Source organism: Megalobrama amblycephala, linkage group LG10, assembly GCF_018812025.1.
Source record: "Megalobrama amblycephala isolate DHTTF-2021 linkage group LG10, ASM1881202v1, whole genome shotgun sequence".
Classification (NCBI taxonomy): domain Eukaryota; kingdom Metazoa; phylum Chordata; class Actinopteri; order Cypriniformes; family Xenocyprididae; genus Megalobrama; species Megalobrama amblycephala.
In genome coordinates, this window is record NC_063053.1 from 30695384 (window position 1) to 30721782 (window position 26399).

Genomic DNA, 26399 nt, shown 5'->3' on the forward strand with positions numbered 1-26399 from the left:
CCTCAAACAAACCAACCAGCTTTAAGAGGAATCATAACATTAGTCTTTGATTTGAATTAAAAAAGTACATAAAAATCTGAAAAAAGGCAATTAAATTTGTTTGTGAGGGAATTACTTATCACTTGACTAATCATTGATAAATAAAATATAAAGTATATGATAATTATTATATTGTATTGCAGTAATAAAATAAATAAAATATTCAGTTATACTAGTAATTAACTACAGGTATAAAATACAATGTTTATTATTTTATTGCAAAAATATTCAAATATACTGGTCATTGACTAAGTATAAAATACGTTTATTATTATTATTATTACATTTTATTTAAATAATTATTAGAATATTTTATATACTAGTTTGAGAGTGTAGGGAGGCTACATCTCATAAAAATTACGTTGAACTCAAACATCCTCAGATGTCATGGTTGGTCTGTCTTGAAAGGTTTATGTGCCATTGTAAAAATATATATTTTTCCATTGGAAAAATTGTGGGGATTTGTACAGATGTCTTCTGTTGCACTCTATAGAACATATACGGTGAAGTGAAGATAGATTTTGTTTGCCAGTTTCATACCAGATGAAAGCATGCATGTCCAAACTGTCCTAAATTGCCGCCATTATCATCAAGAGCACAGCAAACAATCCATTGTTCCAATAGAGTGTGTCAACATATTACAGACGGAGAACAAGAGCCAGCTGTTCATTTAACACCTCCACAATCTCCTTCCCTGAGGCAAGGGGAAGGACACGCGCACACTCGCGCATGCAGCTTAATCAGCATAATCGATTTTGCTGAGGCATTGCTGGGTACTTACATGGCATTGCTGGCCGTTGTTGCTGATAAAGCAGTAGTTGAGACAACGCCACATTTGGCACATTTTAAAGTTAGTCCTGTATGGGGCTCGCTCATCTGCCTGCAGGACAGTCAAATAACCAGACAACACAGAGGGAACATATTTACATGGTGATCTGATTATACCAAAACAGTTTCTTTTGGAAGTGTGTAATTTCTGCATATTTAGTAGCACCAGAATTTGAATCGGTTTGTTTGAGCAGCTAGACTAAGCTGGAAATATCTCTAATGGTGTAAATTTGGATCAGGACAACCTGTTTCTGCAGTTATGTCATGCTCAGATGACACTATAGCTCTGTTCCAAAACCTAATGAGGTCTTATAGCATACTGTCAACACAGGTGACTACCTTTTAAGGCGGTTTAGCATGACACTCACTGTTGACTCCAAAACAGTTTGGTGTTGCTAAGAAAACAGGTTTTAAATCTTCTGTAATATTATAAATGTATTTACTGTTACTTTTGATCAATTTAATGCACCCTTGCTATATATTTTATATATATATATATATATATATATATATATATATATATATATATATATATATATATATATATATACCCATCGAGACATGGACTCCACTAGACCCCTGAAGGTGTGCTGTGGTATCTGACTCCAAGATGTTAGCAGCAGATCCTTTAAGTCCTGTAAGTTGTGAGGTGGAGCCTCCATGGATCGGACTTGTTTGTTCAGCACATCCCACAGATGCTTGATTGGATTGAGATCTGGGAAATTTGGAGGCCAAGTCAACACCTCAAACTCGTTGTGCTACTCAAACCATTCCTAAACCATTTTTGCTTTGTGGCAGGGCACATTATCCTGCTGAAAGAGGCCACAACCACCAGGGAATACCGTTTCCATGAAAGGGTGTACATGGTCTGCAACAATGCTTAGGTAGATGGTACGTGTCAAAGTAACATCCAGATGGATGGCAGGACCCAAGGTTTCCCAGCAGAACATTGCCCAAAGCATCACAATTCCTCTGCCGGCTTGTCTTCTTCACATAGTGCATCCTGGTGCCATGTGTTCCCCAGGTAAGCAACGCACACGCACCCAGACATCCACGTGATGTAAAAGGAAACGTGATTCATCAGACCAGGCCACCTTCTTCCATTGCTCCGTGGTCCAGTTCTGATGCTCACTGTTGGCGCTTTCGGTGGTGGACAGGGGTCAGCATGGGCACTCTGACTGGTCTGCGGCTATGCAGCCCCATACGCAACAAACTGTGATGCACTGTGTATTCTGACACCTTCCTATCAGAACCAGCATTAACTTCTTGAGCAATTTGAGCTACAGTAGCTCGTCTGTTGGATCGGACCACATGGGCCAGCCTTCACTCCCCACATGCATCAATGATCCTTGGCCGCCCATGACCCTGTCACCGGTTCACCACTGTTCCTTCCTTGGATCACTTTTGATAGATACTGAACGCTGCAGACCAGGAACACCCCACAAGAGCTGCAGTTTTGGAGATGCTCTGACCCAGTGGTCTAGCCATCACAATTTGGCCCTTGTCAAACTCACTTAAATCCTTACGCTTACCCATTTTTCCTGCTTCTAACACATCAACTTTGAGGACAAAATTCTGCCTAATATATCCCACCCACTAACAGGTGCCGTGATGAAGAGATAATCAGTGTTAAGTCATAATGTTATGCATGATCGGTGTACATATATAAACTTTTGAATGGAAGTGTAGATGTTCTTCTTTTCATTAGTTCATTTCCACACCTTAGCTATACTGACAGGATGTCAGGAAGCAGCAACAAGCATGTGTAGTTACTGCGAGCTGCCCAACCTTATTGAAACTGCCCAACCTTATTCCTTATTGAAAAGACCATTTTTAGTAAATTGTCAGGACACCTTGTGAACCCAGAATTAGGTTTTGGAACAGAGCTAATGAGTTTTTTGTATGTATGTGTTTGTGCAATGTTGCTAAATTGGCACTTACCCTGCTCTATGTTTTAGTTTCTTATCCAGGATCCCATCTCTCGAAACCAGTTTATTAAACACCAGAATGCCAATCACCATGTTAACCTGTAACACACACACACAAACAGTAACACTGTCAGGACCTGATCTGTGCAGTAAATTAACCACACATCTTCAGCATTGTTTATAGCATAAATGCAAAGGCTTTCTTTGAATATAAACAAATTATAGTGCTTTTCAATGTTTTTGAGTATTTTACAACTAGCTTCAAGCTGTACTATAAAAATACAACAATACAGAAATAAATCTACTGTTTAGTGTTGTGTAGAAGCGTGGTTGTGTGACTCTGTGCCACCCTTACATCTTAATTCAGTCTAGAAACGAACTGCTTAATGATGCATATAAATGACGGGGGGTCACACAATCTTCATTTCGTACTACAATAGAGTGAGGCAATTTTCCATTTCAACATTGGCACGCTAGACTAGTCCAGTAAATGACATAAAACATTATAAAGGCACTGGTGTGTGTAGTTAAGACTGGTAAATGACTGTAAATAAACAAGGTGTAAAATTACCAGCACCACTGCAGCAGCAGGTCCCACAAATGCATAGAGAAGACCACCTTCCAGAGATAGCCAACAGCTGCAAACACAAAAAAAACGAATTATCAGCAAATCTTGCATAAAATTTAACATCCGGCATCAACTTAATGGGGCATGGCAGTACACAGTCGTATCGTCCTTGAGTGTCTGGGGATCTGGAGCCATATGCCATGGTTCTACATGAGAGACTTTTAGTGTGGAACAAGAACTCTAAAGAGATCTTAAAACACTGTTTATATCCAGGTATCCTCAGGAGAACTAGGTAAGACTGTTGCAGTCTCTTGGCTCTGACTCACTACTTCATGCCACTGTTTTAATTGGAATGATTTTCATGTGCTATGTGTTGGATCTTTTACGTTTCTGGGTAGAGAAACCAATAAGTGAAAAAAGCAAGATGTCTTACTATTGAGGTGTCCCATATCCTTTTGCTTTCGTGAATCCCATTGAGATAGCGACCACCAAGGCAGGTAATCCTTCAAAAGAGACACAGGAGTGATTAAAGGCCACATACTGGGTAATCCTTCAGAGCTGGAGACATTCACAGCACATGTACAGTAGCTTCAGTCAGAGGTTAAGTATAAGAAGAAAGTAATGCGAGTGGAGCTTGTCCGTGCAAAACCAGCCGCTACGATGCTTAAGTGTTCTGAGTGGATGCTAGAGTATCCCTGTGAAATATGGGATATTTTTAACTGTTGTGTCACTTTGAAAAGTGTTAAATGGCTGACATTTACCCTTTTCATGCATGACTTATGACAACCTCAGTCAGGATTATTTTCCTGTGTTTTTATTGCTCTTAGGGCATTAAAAACAAGATTTGAAATGTTTTTTTACACATACTTTTCAATGAGATTTCAGATGTCCACTTTAGTGGACAGTATATGTTTATGGTTTTAACTGAAGAGGTACTGTATTAAACAATACAGTAATAACAACAATATTGTGTGTATTTAACAAACCAATTAATAAAATTATATAAAATCATGTGAAAACTATAAAATATATACACAAAATTGTGCAAACACAACTTACAACCTGTCAAGGTACAACTGTGGAAAACCAACTCAGATGCTACCATTAAATAATTAGTGTTGTGAAAATAATCTAAAGATATAAAATAGGGGAACTTAGCACATATATATATATTTCCGCCTTATTTTTATACACATACACACACACATACATTATATATATATATATATATATATATATATATATATATATATATATATATTTACACTATATTGCCAAAAGTTCTGGGACGCCTGCCTTTATGTGCACATGAACTTTAATATCATCCCATTCTTAATCCATAGGGAGTAATATGGAGAGAGCCCTTTGCAGCTATAACAGCCTCAATTCTTCTGGGAAGGCTTTCCACAAGGTTTAGGAGTATGTTTATGTGAATTTTTGACCATTCTTCTAGAAGCGCATTTGTGAGGTCAGGCAGTGATGTTGGACGAGAAGGCCTGGCTCACAGTCTCCGCTCTAATTCATCCCAAAGGTGTTCTGTCGGTTGAGGTCAGGACTCTGTGCAGGCCAGTCAAGTTCCTCCACACCAAACTCGCTTATCCATGTCTTTATGGACCTTGCTTTGTGCATTGGTGTGCAGTCATGTTGGAACAGGAAGGGGCCATCCCCAAACTGTTACCACAAAATCTGGAGCATTAAATTGTCCAAAATGTCTTGCTATGCTGAAGCATTAAGAGTTCCTTTCACTGAAACTAAGGGGCCAAGCCCAACCCCTGAAAAACAACCCCACACCATAATCCCCCTCCACCAAACTTTACACTTGGCACAATGCAGCCAGGTAAGTATCATTCTCCTGTCAACCGCCAAACCCAGACACATCCATCGGATAGAGAAGCGTGATTCGTCACTCCAGAGAACACATCTCCACTGCTCTTCAATGGCAGCGTGCTTTACACCTCTGTATCCAACGCTTTGCATTGCACTTGGTGATGTAAGGCTTAGATGCAGCTGCTCGGCCATGGAAACCCATTCCATGAAACTCTCTACGCGCTATTCTTGAGCTAATCTGAAGGCCACATCCAGATTGGAGGTCTGTAGCTATTGACTCTGCATAAAGTTGGCGACTTCTGCGCACTGTGCAGAAGTCGCATAGACTTATTGCACAGGTGGCAACCTATCACGGTACCACGCTTGAATTCACTGGGCTCCTGAGAGTGACCCATTCTTTCACAAATGTTTGTAGAAGCAGTCTGCATGCCTAGGTGCTTGATTTTATACACCTGTGGCCATGGAAGTGATTGGAACACTTGAATTCAGTTATTTGGAGGGGTGTCCCAATACTTTTGGCAATATAGTGTATCATGCATTTCTAATCAAACATCTGACATCAAGTCTGCAGTGTAAACATGTTACAGATTTGTTAAAATAATTAACCAATAACATGAGCAACAGTTGCCTTAGCAAACACCGCTGCAGATCTTCAGAAGCACATCATGTTTTCAAGTCAGGAACAATATAACTTCTAAATCGTTTGTGACATGAGAGCAGGTAAACAATCTAAGAATCCCTGGAGTTTTACACTAAAAACCAGCATGTGAAAAGCAATTACCACAACTGCTTTTGAACAGAGAGGCTGAAACGAATCAAACAGGTCTTGAGCTGAAGTATAATGTCATATCTGCTATCTTCCTAATACTCTCTCTCCATTTCTCTGTCTCTCATCTTAGCTGGTCTCGAGCAAGACTGCCATTATGAAAGGGCTCTTTCTGCTCCTGCCACTGTCCCGTGATCTGAATATTAACACCATCCCTCTCGCACTGGTGGCTGAATTTATTGATGCAATCAGCTTGTCTGAAGAACCAGTGAGGAGTCTTGTGGGCCCCCTCCCCTTTGCTGAGTCTAACCAAAGCTCCGCCCCTATCCACCAAGCAGTTTCATCCTCGACCAATCGGAAAGCGCACTGCAGTGCACTCAACGCCTCTGTTTCTCAAAGGGTCCTCAAAGACATTTAGACTCTGGATGGATGAAAAAAGGGGGAATATCTGAGAAGGATTAATGAATTTGACCTACAAGCTGTCCATAATGATATGGCTGTTCCCTCACAGATGTAAACTATACCTGTGGATTTATAGTTGAACAAACACAGCACAGTCTGCCAGATAGTGAGAACGACATGCCTCTTGTGTTCATATGACCTCAGTAGGGGTCATGCAATTAAACAGACCAGCTGTTTGTTTTCTGATCCTTAACAGATGTTTCAGATTAGTACCTTTACACTGAGACACCATTTATCTGAGACATCATTTAGTTCCAAATAAAATGAAAAGATATTACTGCATGGCTGTTTACTATAGAATTCATTCAGGGGAAAAAGTTTAGAGTAGGGCTGGATGATATTAATTATTCTCGTTTAATTTAATGACTTAAAAAAAAAAAAAAAAATGTTGCCCTCATAGTTCACTGACAAGGTTTGTACTGTAAGTATGCTTGACTATTAAAGGTGGGATACCAGTACATTTATTTGAATGCATTAATGAGAGAGCGATTGCATGTGTGAATTTGTCATACCATCTCTCTATTAATTGTGAAGCTGTGGGTTGTAAGTAGTTAAGTAGAAAAATATGTTTGTTGACTCTGCGTTTGAGTTCGCCTCCGTGTTGCTTCCATGCCGCTGACTGGACGGGGTGGAGTCACGTGACTACACACGTGGTAGTATGTTTTTAGGGGGAAATTATTAACAGGATTAAAAAGCTGAAATAACCGACATGGGAAAATTACGTCGGTTAGAGGTTCTGAATTTCGGTTTCGATTACTTTTCGATTAATCATCCAGACCTAGTTTAGACATGGTCAGAATGATCTGCTGAAGTTCAAACTGAGCATCAAAATAGGGAAACGGATGATTTAAATGACTTTGAACATGGCATGATTGTTGGTGCCAGACGGGCTGGTCTGAAGGCAAAAGGGGGTCCAACCCGTACCAGCAAGGTGTACCTAAAAAAGTGGTCCCACATTTTTGTGTTGTGTCATGTTAGAGGTAGACATTAAAGGATTAGTTCACTTCAGAATTAAAATGGAATGTCATCCAAGATGTTCATGTCTTTCTTTCTTCAGTCTAAAAGAAATGAAGGTTTTGAGGAAAATATTCCAGGATTTTTCCCCATAAAGTGGACTCCAATGGGGATCAACAGGTTTAAGGTGCAAACTGCAGTTTCAATGCAGCTTCAAAGGGTTCTACACAATCACAGACGAGGAATAAGTATCTAATCCAGCGAAACGATCTGTCATTTTCTATAAAAAAAATAAATAAATGTATACTCTTTTTAACCACAAATGCTCATCTTGCACTGCTCTGCGATGAGCCACGCATTATATAATCACGTTGGAAAGGTCACGCGTGACGTAGGCAGAAGTACCGATCCAGAGTTTAACGTGCAAAGACTAAGTCAAACGCCATTTGATGTTAGATGAGAAAATGAGAGTACTTCCGCCTACCTCACGTGTGACCTTTCCGATGTGATTGTGTAATGTGTGCCGCAGAGCAGAGCATTTGATCGCTTCGCTAGACAAGACCCTTATTCCTCATCTGGGATCGTGTAGAGCCCTTTGAAGCTGCATTAAAACTGCAATTTTGACCTTCAACCCGTTGAATCCTGTTGAAGTCCACTTTATGGAGAAAAATCCAGGAATGTTTTCCTCAAAAACCTTAATTTCTTTTCGACTGAAGAAAGAAAGACATGAACATCTTGGTTGACATGGGAGTGAGTATTGGTCTGGTCGTATTCACTTCTTAGCAACTGTTGGGAATGGAGTCACGGACCGATACAAAAGCAGGAGCAACAAGCTCATTTAATAGCAGACGTCACTCATCAATTCTTCCGCCATTAAGCTCTGAGATACTGAAAACAAACCACTTATGAATGAATTGTAACACTGAATCTAAAAAGTGAGTCTTGTTTTATACATGTGCTGTGCACTGGTGCATACAACTAATTCAAGAAACATTTCATGGATACCAATAATTTAATTAATCCACCATCAATGTTTTTAAAATTGCAAAACTAATAAACGGTTCACATATCTTCTTCTGTCATGTCTTTTTCCTCTGCACACAGCAAAACACTGCAATGATGGAAAGACAGAGCCTTGTTTGTTGCTAGGTAACTGGAGGGATGAGCATTTGCTCTTCTGTAATCAATTTGATGTGTGCGTAAAGTGGTCCTGTATAAGAAACCCTGGGGAGGTATGGAACATACGAGACGATATTTAAAAATTACCCACTCACATTGTCCATATTTGAGAAGTAAACACCAGCTGCATGGTGATGATGATGATGGAGCAGTACAAATGCACAGTAGTGAAGAAAGAGAGATAGAGGGAGAGATGTAGAGATACTGTAAGTGTTATGGAGATCCAAGCACTCACCCCATCCCAGGCAGAGGAAGCGTTTCCGAATGAGCCTGGTCCGAACTTTCCCTGTCACAGCCATATAGGACTGCCAAGCTTCTGTCAAAACCCAGCAGAAGGACGCCAGGAAAAAGAAGTGCAGAAATGCAGTTGTCATCGTGCATATGCCCTGTCCATTCAACAGAGAGAGAGAGGCGGAGGAGAAACTGATCAAATATTTTGAAACATTCATGTCAAGTCCAAATGAAGGTTTTTGGACTGTCAATCCAATATCACACTGACCGAGCCAGACTTTGGGTGGAAAGTACTAACATTCACTCATTAAAATGTATTAAAATTATAGGAAATGTGAACTCACTGAAACCACCAAGACTGAAAAAAATAGTGAGGTACAAAAAAATTGATCCTTTAATGCATCTACTCCCTTTGATTTTCACAAAAGGTGTCATGAAAAGTTTGCGACTAAAAAACAACAAAGTGGCAGAAAGAAAACATGTTTTGCTCCAGACTTGTCTAGACCATCATTTAGGACTGGGCATTGTATGTACCGTGTTCACAATGTGATCTTGTGGATATTATTTGGATTAAAAAATATATATACAGTACAGTCCAAAAGTTTGGAACCACTAAGATTTTTAATGTTTTTAAAAGAAGTTTCGTCTGCTCACTAAGGCTACATTTATTTAATTAAAAATACAGTAAAAACAGTAATATTGTGAAATATTATTACAATTTAAAATAACTGTTTTCTATTTGAATATATTTCACAAAGTAATTTATTCCTGTGATGGCAAAGCTGAATTTTCAGCATCATTACTCCAGTCTTCAGTGTCACATGATCCTTCAGAAATCATTCTAATATGCTGATCTGCTGCTCAAGAAACATTTAATGTGTACAATTGTACAAAATATTTGTGTACAATATTTTTTTTCAGGATTATTTGATGAATAGAAAGTTCAAAAGAACAGTGTTTATCTGAAATCTAATCTTTTGTAACATTATAAATGTCTTTACTGCCACTTTTGATTGATTTAATGCATCCTTGCTGAATAAAAGTATTCATTTCTTTAATTTCTTTTCAAAAAAAAAAATAAAAATTCTTACTGACCCCAAACTTTTGAACGGTAGTGTATAATGCTACAGAAGCTTTGTATTTCAGATAAATGCTGTTCTTTTGAACTTTCTATTCATCAAGGAATCCTGAAAAAAAAAGTACACAACTGTTTTCAACATTGAAAATAATCATAAATGTTTATTGAGCAGCAAATCAGCATATTAGAATGATTTCTGAAGGATCATGTGACACTGAAGACTGGAGTAACGATGCTGAAAATTCAGCTTTGCATCACAGGAATAAATGACTTTGTCAAATATATTTAAATAGTACACAGTTATTTTAAATTGTAATAATATTTCACAATATTACTGTTTTTTACTGTATTTTTAATTAAATAAATGTAGCCTTGGTGAGCAGACGAAACTTCTTTTAAAAACATTAAAAATCTTAGTGGTTCCAAACTTTTGGACTGTACTGTATATAATAATTTTATTCATAGAAAATAATGGGGTCATTAAAATATTTTTTGGAAAGAAATTAATACTTTTATCCAGCAAGGATGCATTAAACTGATCAAAAGTGTTTTACATGGTTACAAAAAAAATGATACTTCAAATAAATTCTGTTCTTTTGAACTATATTTCCTCCAAAATATTTAGCAGCAAACTGCTTTCAACATTAATAATAATAAATGCTTCTTGAGCAGCAAATCAGCATTTATGAATGATTTCTGAAGGATTATGTGACACTGAAGACCGAAGTAATGCCTTCTGAAAATTTAGCATTGTCATCACAGGAATAAATTACATATTAATGAGCAAACAACGTTTCAACCTATTCGGTCGTCGTCAGGTGATATAAATGAGTCAGTATGAGCAAATCAGTATGACCAAGTTTAAGTGATATAAACTTAAACATACTGTATTATTGGTCATATGGCCCACATCCCATGCTTCTGATTCCAAATCTAGAAAATCTTGCTGTAATTAAAACGTGTGATCTGGACATTCTTAACACTTTGCCACCAATAGCGAGCAGACAGAGAGTATGAGATGTCTTCAGCACCAAAAGCACATCTTTCTCACCAAATGAGTATCACTGAATTTGGCAGTCAGTGTGTCTCATGCAAATCTTTTAAGACTGGAATGATCAGCATGTGACAAAAACACCTCTCTCCTAAAACTGGGGTTCCCACTAGATCTGACCAATGAACTTCCATGACATATATATACATACAGGGCCTAAAATTTTATAAATCCTAACAATGCAATGCTGTGAGAACATGAACGTGAATAGCTAAACGTGAACAACGCTGAGCCTTGCCAATTTGAATATTCAAGTGCAAGACATGAAAGGGACTATATGCAGTGCCTTGTACTGTATTAATGTGTGCTGTTGCTTATAATTTGAATATCTGTTTTTTTTTTGTTCTTTAATAATGTTTTACATTTTATTAGGCTAGTAGTTTTAGCTGTGGTATCTAAATTGGAATAGAGAATCTAAAATGGTATCTAAAATGCTGGTGTCATTACTGCCCGTTTTTGCGAAAACAGTTTCATGGCCAGTAAAATATATTTATGGCCAGTAAATTTTCTTAAGTCACTGGCCATTGGCAGGTGTGGCAAAAAGTTAGTTTAGGACTTCAAGCTAAATCTCTCATGAAAGCTGGTTTACTGAGGAGTTGTGGTCTTATGAGAGCTCAACAGCATCAGGTGTCCCATCACATGCTGCCAGCTGATCCATTTTCACAGCATTTGTCTTGGCCACATCAGGTGGACCGGGATCAGGTGTAAGCAGGGTCTTCGTTACGTTCTGTCCAGCTTGTCTCTGGCTCATGTCAGCTGTGCTCTCAGCTCTCTTCTGTGCCATGAGCATCCAGGTTCTCCCTCTACCAGATTCACTTGTCGGCGGCTAGCTGCTGGGTAGATTTGCCTCCAAGTTCACCACCCTTAATGTGCTTTACCCAAGACATGTTCCTGTATCAGCATCCATGATGGGTCTTTCCTATCAGCCAATCAGCTTTTCGGGACTTTAGAGGGTTTTATACAACATTCTTATCAACCAATCAGCATCCATTGACTGAAAAACTGGCCTGGCAGTTCTACCAGGTGTCTGAAAAAGACAATAAATTTGCAACATCTTTGTGGAGACATTGCAATGACAGCAACAAACTAGAGCTGTGCGATTTTAGTGCATTTCTTTCCTTCACAGTGGTGCGCTTTCATTCCTTCCTAAAAGTCCAAACTTAACGTCCAAATCAGCTAGATCAATGATTGTGGTAAAAAGGAAGTCTATTGTTGCTAAACTGAAGGATGTGCTCGATAATAAAAAGAGATGTTAAAACTGCATTATGCTGCAAAAGAGATACTGTTCCTCAACCGTCTTTCTGTGCGCTTCTGTCCGAGATGGAGTGAAACACGGAAAAGCAAAGTGAACTCTGAGCTTTTGGATTCACACCTAAATGGTTAAATACACACAAATATGTCAACATGCCCGGTTTTTTGAGTATTCGCTTAAAACAGTCTGTTATGTATTAAGTGGACATAAACATTTGGGAAATAATTCACATGTGTAACAGTATATTTGGTCCTAAAGTTACAGCAGCCTAATAAACCTGCGGCCGCCTGTTTCAATGTTGATTAAAAAACAAAAGACAGAAATATCACTAGTTGCTCTCTACAGTAGTAGATTTAGATTGATTAATCTATATTTAATTTACACATTAAAGACTATGCAGTGTTGTTTTACACTTGATTACTTTCTGTTGATAAAGACTGTTTTTTTTATTATTTATTTCACAAGAATGCTCTATTTGTTAAGCTCTAAGCTGTTCCTAATCACCTCTAAGAGAGGGAATGGAATATGTTGCACATGTTGCTTGACAATAAATAGTTGTCAATTCATGATACTTTAAATAACACCATGGATCTATTTGAAGCATTATATTTATCATGTAGTATTATTTATTTCAGTGATCATATCGGTGATCAGTATCAGCCAACACTGCTTCCAGTGATCGGTAATCAGTGATTGGCCCCAAAAACCCTGACCTGAGCACCCTTAATATATATACACAAGTCAATGGATGCTGACTGGTTGATGATAATGTTGTAAAATTCCCTCTAAAGTCCCGAAAAGCTGATTGGCTGATAGGAAAGACCCATCATGGATGCTGATACAGGAACATGTCTTGGGTAAAGCACATTAAGGGTGGTGAACTTGGAGGCAAATCTACCCAGCAGCTAGCCGCCGACAAGTGAATCTGGTAGAGGGAGAACCTGGATGCTCATGGCACAGAAGAGAGCTGAGAGCACGGCCGGCATGAGCCAGAGACAAGCTGGACAGAACGTGATGAAGACCCTGCTTCCACCTGATCCCGGTCCACCTGATGTGGCCAAGACAAATGCTGTGAAAATGGATCAGCTGGCAGATGTGATGGGACACCTGATGCTGTTTAGCTCTCTCATGCTGTCATAAAACCACAACTCTTCAGTAAACCAGCTTTCATGAGCACATGCACACAACATCCGGGAGATTTAGCTTGAAGTTCACACCCAGGGTGCATCTAAGCCAGACGACTTCTGGACCAATGTTTCCTTCCGCATACACTGTTCCTTGACTTACAGAATTGTGGTTATATAATTAGTATAATCTCTACAATTAGTATACAACTTCACAATCTCTACAATTTGGATCTTTTTATAACTTTTAGTGACATGTGAAGGCCAAGTATGGTAACCCAAATTAGAGCAAATCGTGGACACACACCCAGAACAGTGGGCAGCTATTTTGCTGTGGCACCCGGGGGGTGATTGGGGATTAGCCCTCAGTCATTTCTTGCCGGTATTGAAAATGTATCACAAAAATATTAAGCAGCCCAACTGTTTTCAACATTGATGATAATTATAAGATGTTTCTTGAGCAGCAAATCAGCATATTGGAATGATTTCTGAAGAATGACACTGAGGACTGGGAGTATTCATCTTTGCATCACAGGAATAAATGATATTTTAAAATATAATAAAATGGAAAACACATTAGAAATTGTAATAATATTTTACAGTATTACTGTATTTCTAATCAAATAAATGCAGCATTAGTAAGCATTGGAGACTTCAATATTGTGTAAAAGCAGAAGTAGGCCTAACTACTAGGCCACAGCTAAGGATTTTTCAGCTAAATTTTCACACTTACTGTTACATAAACACTTAGCATTGTCTATTCATACTCCAGTGCTGGAAGATACTTTAAACTAGAGTTAGATACTTCAAAACATTTACAACTGGATCTCAGCACCACATTTTTAGAGGCATTTCTAGGCGTCAGATGCATTTCGCTCCATTTTCTGCCTAATGCTAGCTGCTTAGCAAACAAGATGGGAGGTGATGTGGCTCATGGCACATGCATGTCACCGCAGGACCTCACAGCCATATGGGCCAGTGCTAATGACTGATGAAGAAACACTTATGCCACACGGAGCATAAACTAACTGCTATAAATATAGTATCGATTGACACTCTTAACAAGTAGCTTGCATGACCGTTTAGGCAAATACACATAGCAAAAAACTACAAACAGAACAAAAACAAAGCATACTCCCGCAGGTCTCCTATATAGATAACATCACACAGAGCAACAAGGTGCGGTCAGATCACATTTAAAGGTAATTGAAAGCACATGAAAGCTCCTAACCTGAGTGGGAATTTGACTTGTATCTTTAAGTACCAAATGTACTATATCTGTATGCGTGTGGGTTTGCCTGAAGAGCTGGGCAGCAGAGGAAGTGGAGGGGGTGGCACACAGCCTCAGCTGAAATCCTGAGTACACACTGCCCTTTACAAAGGCAAATTGCCGGGAGATATTGAGCCCACTGTGTCTGTATCCATGGCAACAGAGGAAGTTCAAGAGAACGGTAAAGAACAACATAGCTGACGTAAAGGAAGGCGTGTGTGTATATGTCGAAGGGCTGATGCTGGTGCGCTCTGCTGGGATCCATGTACGTGAGCGTGAAGCCAGGGAGGGTTCGAGACATTAACTGTAAGGTTAGCGAGTTCATTTTCATACATGAACGATGAGACTCTGGTGTAATGCTAACTTGCTTCAGTAAGCTTCCGGACACACAGTTGAGGTTGAAACAAATATGAAAATAAATAATCCTATATAATATGCTTCAATTTATGAGAACTGTTAAATCATGGTAAAACAATGGACATCTAATGAGATTCAGCTGGGTTTCATTAATGAAACTGCATGTTTGAACTCACTAGAGAACATTATGTTGATACACTTCAACAAAATGCTAATACAACGAATGCAATAATGTAATGAATTTAAAGCACTTCACAAATGAAACTCATAATCAGATATCCTAAAGCTTTAATTGTGGAATAGCTTATTTTACAAGATGTTTTTTTAACAATATGAGTTTTAGTCAAAATAAAATAAAACATATCTATGATGTTGAAAACTAGAGATGCACTGCAAATCGTGCTGTAGTATATATATATATATTTTTAGGTTAGATCATATTCATCTTTATTGTCATTCTGCAGAGTGCAAGTACAGAGCCAATGAAATGCAGTAGCTCTCTGTTATGATTTAGAAAATGCATTTTAATCAAAATAAATAAAAAATTAACTCCAAGTTTTTGAAAACTTGAGATGAACTGCGAATCAACTTGATATATATATATATATATATATATATATATATATATATATATATATATATATATATATATTTTTTTTTTTTTTTTTTTTGATTAGGTTCAACTTGTCATTGTGAAATGCAGTAGTTCTCTGTTATAGTTTATAATATGCATTTTAATAAAATAAAATTATGAAAACTCCATGTTGTTGAAAACTTGAGATGCACAGCAAATCATCTTGGAATCAAATCGTGACTCCCTGAATTAAAATCTCGTGGTGCCTAAATATTCCCGTCCCCCTTTTTTCTTCCAGTTCTCCCCTAGTGAAAAATAAAATATACCAAAATGTATTTGAAATGAAATAATAATTTAATGTATTAAAATAATTGAATGCAAATAAATTACTGAAGCACATGAAATTGCACCATTAACGTAATTTAGGTCACGCAGATAGATGATCTTAAAAGGCTACAGAGATGACAGAGAGAATAGACTTATTCATTCCAGTGTCTGTTTCGCTTTAAAACACAAACACTCTGTCATATTGTGTCATTGTATCTGAACAGCGCGAGCCCTCCCACATCGCACTGTTCCTGTCTGAACGGAACGTCGAAACATCCCACCGCTGTATGGCAGTATGAAATGCAAACTATGTTTCACGGTTGGATAAAACAAACCAGTGTCTTGCTAGTAAAGTTTTGATGGATGAGGATTGCAATCAAAGTAAAGACGATTGTGGTGACGTACAGGAGTCGTACATTAAGCACGCGTGAGTCCGTTTTATTGATGCGCAAACAAATCATGTATGAGCGCTCTCAACGCTCTGATCGCACACTGTATTTATGCACAGACACATTTCAGTACATTCACGTTGTTTTCACACACATTCAGGATAATGTTTGGATTTGTCCTGTGTATGTTGCTGTGTACTTGAGTATATATGCAGGTCAAGGCAGTTGGTTTAGGTTTTTTTTGGCATCTCCATGTGGTAATTTTCAGTATCGCAACTTGACTGGTCTAAAATGTTTGCTGTTGCACATACTATACACTGTGAGTTCTGAAACATTTTTTTGCTGTGATTTTTTTATGGGTGCTTTGGCGTACCTACATAAATGTATGAATTATATGGACTCATATCATTTGGTTATTTAGTGTCCTTTTGGAGTCTGCAAGTGTCCTTTTTTGGAAAGACACCTAAATTCACCTTAAAAAAAAAAAAATACAGTTTTGTAAAAATAACACTTAAATCTGATGGTTTACTTTGCTGAATAAAGGCAATGATGGCAAAATGGACATGTTAAACAAGATAAAAGGTGTATGCTTAATTTCACGATACACAATAGGGCGTACGATTAATCGTGATTAAAAATTTTAATTTTTAATCTCCCTCAAATACATTTACATATTTATGTATTTAGCATAAATACCCTGCAACTGAACTTTTGGTATACGAAATCAATATACTTAAAGTCTGCTAAATTGAAACAACTAATTTTGTACTTAAAGGTGCCCTAGATTCAAAAATTGAATTTACCTCGGCATAGTTGAATAACAAGAGTTCAGTACATGGAAATGACATACAGTGAGTCTCAAACTCCATTGTTTCCTCCTTCTTATATAAATCTCATTTGTTTAAAAGACCTCTGAAGAACAGGCGAATCTCAACATAACACCGACTGTTACGTAACAGTTGGGGTGTACGCCCCCAATATTTGCATATGCCAGCCCATGTTCCCAACATTATGAAAGGCATTACACAAGGGCAGAACGTCTGGATGTGCACAGCCGAATCAACAGACTAGGTAAGCAAGCAAGGACAATAGCAAAAAAATGGCAGATGGAGCAATAATAACTGACATGATCCATGATAACATGATATTTTTAGTGATATTTGTGAATTGTCTTTCTAAATGTTTCGTTAGCATGTTGCTAATGTACTGTTAAATGTGGTTAAAGTTACCATCGTTTCTTACTGTATTCACAGAGACAAGAGCCGTCGCTATTTTCACTTTTAAACACTTGCAGTCTGTATAATGCATAAACACAACTTCATTCTTTATAAATCTCTCCAACAGTGTAGCATTAGCCCATTAGCCACGGAGCACAGCCTCAAACTCATTCAGAATCAATGTAAACATCAAAATAAACACTGTACTTACGCGATTAGACATGCTGCATGATGAACACTTTGTAAAGATCCATTTTGAGGGTTATATTAGCTGTTTGAACTTTTTTTTATGTTGTTTAAGGCAAGCGCGAGCTCTTGGGGCGTGGAGCACGAGAATTAAAGGGCCACACACCCTGAATCGGCTCATTTCTAATGATGCCCCAAAATAGGCAGTTAAAAAAATGAATAAAAAAAATCTATGGGGTATTTTGAGCTGAAACTTCACAGACACATTCAGGGAACACCTTAGACTTATATTACATCTTTTAAAAAAAAAAGTTCTAGGGCACCTTTAATGTGCTTTAGTTATCCGGAAGTACTGAGGTCCAACTAAAGATAAAGATATACTTATGTATATTTGATTGTGCTAAAATGGAACTATTGCAAGTATACTTTAGGTATACTATACAATATCTTTCATTTAAAATTATACAGTGATCATACTATCCTTACTAATAGTGACATTAAAACACATTTTGGCTTAATATTAAGAAATGTGTATTTTGCGATAAAGAAGCACTCCAAATGAAGTTTAATTATATTTATATCAATAAGTCTCAAGCGATATGACAGTAAATATGTTAATGAATTCATACTATACTTGTTTTGAAATACATGTATTTTAGGGTCTGTAAGCATTTGTCATCTTACACTTTGTCAAGGGTGATACTTCAAACAGCGCTGCTCTGTTGTTGTTGTTTTTTTTTTTTACAGGAATGTGTCTACGTCATTCTATCATAGCACTCACACGTTGCGCAGGGACCAAGCTGTCAGTAGATATCTATAGAATACTGCCTTCCTCACAAAGCTTAACTAAAAGGCAGGCGGAAAAAATACCACCCCAGATAACATCTACAGATGTCAATGTCATAAGTTTGCCAGTGCAGTAGGTCAGTTTGCCCATTAAGTTGTCATTAATTATGTATCATTCAGCTGTTCAAACATGAAAAAGACTGACTCATTTTACCCCAAGGCAAAGTTATAGATAAAACAAATTAGAGCATGTTTTTAGTGAAAGCTATCTCTGCAGATCATCAAAGTGGCTGATGTGTCAGAAGCATTCAAATTCTTGACTTTAAGCTTGATAATTTGATCTGTGAGTCATCCGTCATGGTTTCTTATCAACAGAGAATCCTTTCATTTCAGACGATTCTTCGAGGGAGCTTCAATATTCTCTCTGAAGATGTGATTAAATGATGCCATGAATAATAATAATAAAAAAATAATAATATAGCATAATTGTACTCATTTAAAAGTAAATATGTGATGGGAATATGTCACTGCATTGTCCTCTGCCAATGAGACTCTACCAAGCGGAATAAACTTCTGATAGTTGGAGGGAGCAACTTAAAATATTTAAACATATACGTAAATACCAAAGCCATTAATTCAGTACTGACATTCAATTTTGCAACTGAGGAAAATTATGTAAGAAATATGTTTTCAGAATGTTACACTGTGCAAGACTTGTTTTCAGACCATCTATCATAACTTAGATATTTTCCGGTTAAAACTTGAGTATGGCGAACAATTCTTACTTTTAACTAGTTGCTTATTAGCTTGCATATTGGATGATTATTAGTCCTTATAAAGCACATATCAATGCCTTAGTCTGCATGACCATATTCTACATCCCTAAATCCTACCCATAGCTAAACTTAAAAGCTACAACAACTACCTTACTTACTATTAATAAGAGTTTTTTTTAGGCAAAAGTCATAGTTAAAGGGTTAGTTCACCCAAAAATGAAAATTATGTCATTAATTACTCACCCTCATGTCGTTCCACACCCATAAGACCTTTGTTTATCTTCGGAACATAAATTAAGATATTTTTGATAAAATCCGATGGCTCAGTGAGGCCAGCAATAACACTCCCTTTTTCAATGCCCAGAAAGCTACTAAAAACATATTTGAAACAGTTCATGAATTATTCAACAGCTCTTTGACAGTGACCAGGTGACATAAAAAGTAGTCAATTTAAAAAGTATTCAATACTTCCATTCACTATCTTTCAAATATGCTCCGCAATATGACAGCTTTCTGTGAGCAGCGACTTAAATCTAAGCCAGAGCTGTAACAGCAGCGGGTGTTTGTAATATAGCAACGATCTCACAGATCAGCACAATGTAAAGGAAGTGTTGATATTGTAAGCTGTGGCTAAGAGTCAAACTGACATGATGCTGATATCCAGGCCAATTAAGCCAGACTCATTGTACAACAGAAAAGAATACGTTTCAAAAATGGTCCTATTCCCCCAGTCTGGATATTTCGGGAACCCTGCCTTCATTACACTCTTGAGCTGTAGCACAATATCTCAGTTTAACAACTATTTATTCGAACTCTGTCAAGATTATTGTTTGAAATGCTTTTCTCCTCGGCAATTAATGTTACATACTCCCCACATCTACCCTGATACAAACAGCACTCTTCAGCTGTTTGAGCAGGGTTGTTCCTGTTTTGACATAAATGCCTTTCCTACATTAATATTTATGATAAATGCTGCTGCTACGCCAAGATATGAAAATGTTGCTTTCTATTATTCAACAAGTGAGGTAAAATAAAAGCACAGATGCTACACTAGTAGCATCTAAACAATTCATAAAGTATGGCTGCACCAATCTCTGCTTAATAGGCAAATATTTAGTATATATACAACAAATAATCATACAGCATTTTCTTCACTGCTGCCTGGATTGACTATTACTATTGTCATCGTTCCCAAAACAAAAATTCCACAGGAAAAACCTCAGAGAGGTAAGTAAATTGCGAATGCTTTTCATCAAGTTCAAATGTTATTTGGATCGGTTCTTTCCAATCAAATTCCTTGATGTTTGTGTTTGGAAAGGTGCCGCGGGCTATCCTCACATCTTAGTACTTGAGGAGATAAACAAGTCAGCAACTGATCAAAAGGAAGTTGCACATAAATACAGACACTAAATTATAGACTCGTCTTGAAGGTGAAGATTAGAATCATTTACCTCCGTAAACATGATGTTTTTGAGGTCTGGTGCAAAATGATACTGAGAAATATTCAGGAGAGCTGACCATCACTCCTTAAGAGAGCAGCTACAACATGATGCTATGTTCCTGTCATTTAAAGTCAATATAAAATCAAGAAAAAGAACCCTTTTTACTTTGTAATGCACATTTATGGTCTTATTGTGCATGGTGCATCAGTTCACAATATTCAAAAATGTCTTTGCAATCTTCTATTAAACTATAAATCTTGCTCTGTCTTATCAACAAGTTTCCTTTTGGTTGTGCATCATACAGAACTGCCTTTTAAAGTCCAATTTAATTCTGGAATTTCAAATGAGCAAATATGATAGAGAATAGCAATTCAAATTTGAATGTTCAGAAGTAGAATCGAAATGAATTGAAGTGTAAAGAAATTTTAACTTTTAACTAGAGAAGAAAGTTTGTCAAGACTATCATATTAGCTTCACAAAGACTTGCCTCAAAGTTTAAAAAGGTTTAAAGCTTTATATGCTTTATGTACTTTGAAAACGAATATATACAGTGGTTGTTAGAATGACAGAAAGAATGAATGATAGATAGAATGAACAAATGAACGATAGACAGAATGAACGAATGATAGATAGGTAGAACAAACTATAGAACGAACGAATGATAGAACGAACGAACAACAGACAGATCGAACGAACGAATGATAGATAGGTAGAACAAACTATAGAACGAACGAATGATAGAACGAACGAACAACAGACAGATCGAATGAATGAATGATAGATAGAATGAACAACTGAACGATTGACAGAACGAATGAATGAAGAACAGAGGGAACGAACGAAGGATAGAACAAACGACAGACAGATAGAACGATATAGAATGAAGGAATGAACGATAGATAAAATGAACAAACAATAGACAACAAATGAACGAATGAAAGAACGATAGATAGAATGAACAAATGAAAGAACGAACGATATATAGAACGAATGTTAGATAGAATGAATGAATAATAGAGCGAACGAACAATAGATAGATAGAACGAACAAAAGATAGAATGAACAAATAGGTAGAATGAACAAACAAAATATAGATAGAATGAAAGATAGAACAAAGGATAGACAGAAAGTTAGAATGATAGAATAATAGAATGATAGATAGATAAATAGATGATAGATAGATAGATAGATAGATAGATAGATAGAACGATAGATAGAACGATAGATAGATAGATAGATAGATAGATAGATAGATAGATAGATAGATAGATAGATAGATAGATAGATAGATAGATAGATAGATAGATAGATAGATAGATAGATAGATAGATAGAAAAAAGTAAATTCGAAAAAAGTAGATAGAACGAACAATAGATAGAATGAACAAATAGGTAGAATGAACAAACAAAATATAGATAGAATGAAAGATAGAACAAAGGATAGACAGAAAGTTAGAATGATAGAATAATAGAATGATAGATAGATAAATAGATGATAGATAGATAGATAGATAGATAGATAGATAGATAGACGATAGAACAAATAGATTATGATAGATTAGATAGAACGAATGAACGATAGATAGAACGAATGAACAGACAACGAACAAATGAATGAAAGATAGAAGAAATGATAGATAGATAGATAGATATAATAGAACGATACATAGAACAATAGAACAATAGAACAACAGACAGACAGATAGATAGATAGATAGATAGATAGATAGATAGATAGATAGATAGATAGATAGATAGATAGATAGATAGATAGATAGATAGATGATAGAACAAATAGATTATGATAGATTAGATAGAACGAATGAACGGTAGATAGAACGAATGAACAGACAACGAACAAATGAATGAAAGATAGAAGAAATGATAGATAGATAGATAGATAGATAGATAGATAGATAGAATAGAACGATACATAGAACAATAGAACAATAGAACAACAGACAGACAGATAGATAGATAGACGATAGAACAAATAGATTATGATAGATTAGATAGAACGAATGAACGATAGATAGAACGAATGAACAGACAACGAACAAATGAATGAAAGATAGAAGAAATGATAGATAGATAGATAGATAGATAGATAGATAGATAGATAGATAGATAGATAGATATAATAGAACGATACATAGAACAATAGAACAATAGAACAACAGACAGACAGATAGATAGATAGATAGATAGATAGACGATAGAACAAATAGATTATGATAGATTAGATAGAACGAATGAACGATAGATAGAACGAATGAACAGACAATGAACAAATGAATGAAAGATAGAACAAATGATAGATAGATAGATAGAATAGAACGATACATAGAACGATAGAACAATAGAACAACAGACAGACAGACAGACAGACAGACAGACAGATAGATAGATAGATAGATAGATAGATAGATAGATAGATAGATAGATAGATAGATAGATAGAGCAAATGATAGATAGATATAGCAAATGATAGATAGAGCAAATGATAGATGGAACTATAGGCATAACAATAGACATAACGGACAAATTCATTAAAGATAGAACGAACAAACAAACAAAGAACAACAGATAGAATGAACCATTGAACGATAGAATGAACGAACAATAGATAGAACGAATGATAGAATGAACAAACGATAGCTAGAACGATACGTAGAACGATAGATAGAACGACAGATAAATAGATAGATCTATCTAGATGAGTGTCACTGTGGCCCCCAAACCAATCTCGCTCAATGAAATGACCCAAACTCCACTGAGATAATTGGAGGCTGATGTAACTGAAAAGTTAGACCAACTTATACTTTAAATTGAAAGTAAAAGTTCAGAGCCTCAAAGTGAATAAAGTCTGGTTCATATAAATCTGCCGTTTCATTTCCACTGACAGCTAGTACATACTGGCACTCGGATACTTCACAACGCACCACTGGATTAAATGGCACATTTTCTTGCAGCGAGAGATAAGAGAAAGTCTCGGAGCACCATTTAATAATCCTACAGCCCCATAAGACAATTTAGGTGCTGCTAATGGAATAAGCGCAGACTCTGCCTCTGTCCGGCTTACTCTTTTAAAAGAACTACAGCACAGAACATACATCTTTACCTCTCAACTCAACACACACTAGAAGAATACACATAGTAATTTCTCATAGGTCTCATAAAGGGTGTACTGCACACACACACACACATGCACAAAAAACATATTGTGCCACATTTCAACTGAAAAGGTTCCTATTATTTGCAATTTGTTGCATGTCCTCAGTTGCGTGTTTTATTCACTAACCAACACAACCATGTAAGAGCCATGTCTGTGTCTCCTACTTTCATAGCCACCTTTTAGTCAAACCTTATCAAGGTTGCAGACAACAACCAAAAAAAAAAAAGAAAATCACATTTTAAATAACTCACAGGAGACTAAACCGTTGTCAGCAGCCTTAATCATTTCGTGGGAGGGTAGCTGAACCGCTTTACATCTTTGATGCAATAAGGACGTCAAACCTTTGTTCCACTAAGTAAATGAATCATTCTATAATACAGCTTTTGCTTATAATGATGGTTGTTGATAGGTCAACATTTATTCATTTCCATTGAAGCAGATTTGCATTCATTTGGGGAAAATGTTGAACCCTCCCTCACGCTAAATGTAAAATGATGTGGTGTGGAATTAAAAAGGAAGATGGCAGTGTGTATGATCAGCACTGACAGGCCTTCAGATCAGCTCAACGTTCAGAGAAGCCGCAGGCTGAGTGCTCTCTCTCACATGGCCATCACGTCATATGTGTGACCTCCATCTGGAGGCAAAAACCTGCACCCTCTGTGACACGTATCCATCGTCTTCACCAGTGTGATGAAGCAGGAATTACACTAAATTGCTACTTGAGAGCGTGGCAAATGGCTGTAAAAAGAACTGGCAAGACAGTGATACACTAGAGAATGGCATTTTATTGTCATGGTAACACCGACGCACTGACCATTTAAAATGCAGTACTGATGCCTTAGATGTGGACAGAGTAGAGGTCCAGATGTAATTATGGCCCATTAATGGAGGACTGGACCTGCTGCACTGCTGTCATCAAGACTTACACTGTGCGTTTTCGTACCTCAACAAAATAAAGCAGATGCATGTCTAATACAAAAAAAACCCCTACGTAAATGGCATGTTTAATGGCAAATAACCCATGAAGACACCAAAGCTCTGTTCCAAAACCTTAAGGCATTATAGGCATGCTCCCAAACACAAAAGCTGTTCCAAAACGTAGGCAGCAAAACTATTCTGCCTTTAAAGATATCTCGTTTTGGCTACATTCTGAAGGCAGTGTCACATGTAGTGTACACGAATAAGGAACTAACAGAATACACTGCAATAAGCTTAGTGAAATTATTCAACCAAGATGGTGGATGGATGAAGAGAAAACTTAAAAAAGCATTGAACAAAATAGATTCATACATTGACTACGTTTACGTGCACGCTCATAATGCGATTATAATGGGATTTCGGCAATATTGTGATTGAACTTTACCTCATGTAAACACAATACTTCAATCAAACTAAAGCGATTAAGCTCATAATCATAGTAACCACAACTGCATACATCGATTTTAATCACAATAAACAGGCATGTAAACGCCTTAATCGCACTCTGACAAAAGTGCGCATGTGCTCGGACGTACACGGATGATGTGTTGTTCACACACCTTCACGTATGTTTTCCCTCAACTCCAAATCACTAAACACTTTTTAGCACAGTCTCTTCTCCTTATCTTCATCCAGAAATGCTGCGAAGAATTCGACGGCAGTGTAGGCAACCCCAGTTACAGTGGCATTGCTATGTTTATCACAAGCCGAATACTATTCAATACGTCCATAGAAATGTGTTTTGCTATTAAAACAGTGGCCAGTAACACACCTACTGAATGTGAGTTCTTCATTTGTGCTATACATTGAGGTATGAGAAGAATGGCGGTAAAATTAAACACTTTTAGTGAATAATCAGAATAATGAAATTGCATGTAATTGCAAGTTTTGCTCATCTCATGTAAACATCTTACTGTGATTAAAGTCCTTACTCTATAATATTAATATAATCTATAATGTCCTTATATATATATATATATATCAAAAGCCTCTAAGTGGCATCTGAAATTTTCTTCTAAAATGAGCATTTTTATCAAGCTCGTATGTTTAGGTTCAGTAATTTCACTTTAATAGCAATTAATAGGTCCTTTTCATTGCCATTAAATATATATAGTCAAACCAAAAATTATTCAGACATTTTCAATATATTTTTACTAGTGGGTGCAGGACACTATAGTTCATTTATGTAAGTGAGGATAGCAAAATAAAAGTAAACCATGGCATATTACACCCAAATATTCTTCATACAGTGGACTACCAGTAAAATTGATAAAACTTTGGAACCAAAAATTATTCAGACACTTTAATCCGACCATGTTTTGCTTAAGTGTTATCTGACATAATTAAGATACATTTTTTCTACAGTTTAAACTCAGTTTAACAGTTTAACTCTGAGATCTTGAAAAATTTTATTAACATTTATTTTTAAACTATAGTGAATAAACTGTATTAATGAATGAAATGTTCAAGGTGTCTGAATAAATTTTGGTTTGACTGTATATATTTACATTAATCAGAGTAAGAACTTAATAGCAGTAAGATGTTTATATATATATATATATATATATATATATATATATATATATATATATATATATATATATAAATTGCATTATTGGTGCACACTTAAACATAC

At 36.6% G+C, this 26399-nt stretch overlaps 1 protein-coding gene across 4 annotated transcripts in view; it reads right to left on the minus strand.

The window, feature by feature from the left end:
* Window positions 1–26399, minus strand: part of adgrb3 (adhesion G protein-coupled receptor B3) — a 226121-nt gene that overhangs the window by 14107 nt on the left and 185615 nt on the right. For all 4 annotated transcript variants that reach the window (XM_048205753.1, XM_048205754.1, XM_048205752.1 and 1 more), the window contains 5 exons: window positions 8787–8937; window positions 3797–3866; window positions 3367–3433; window positions 2809–2894; window positions 821–919 (listed from right to left, as the gene is read on the minus strand). In XM_048205753.1, the coding sequence (XP_048061710.1) occupies window positions 821–919; window positions 2809–2894; window positions 3367–3433; window positions 3797–3866; window positions 8787–8937 (473 nt within the window). The remainder of the gene's footprint in view (window positions 1–820; window positions 920–2808; window positions 2895–3366; window positions 3434–3796; window positions 3867–8786; window positions 8938–26399) is intronic.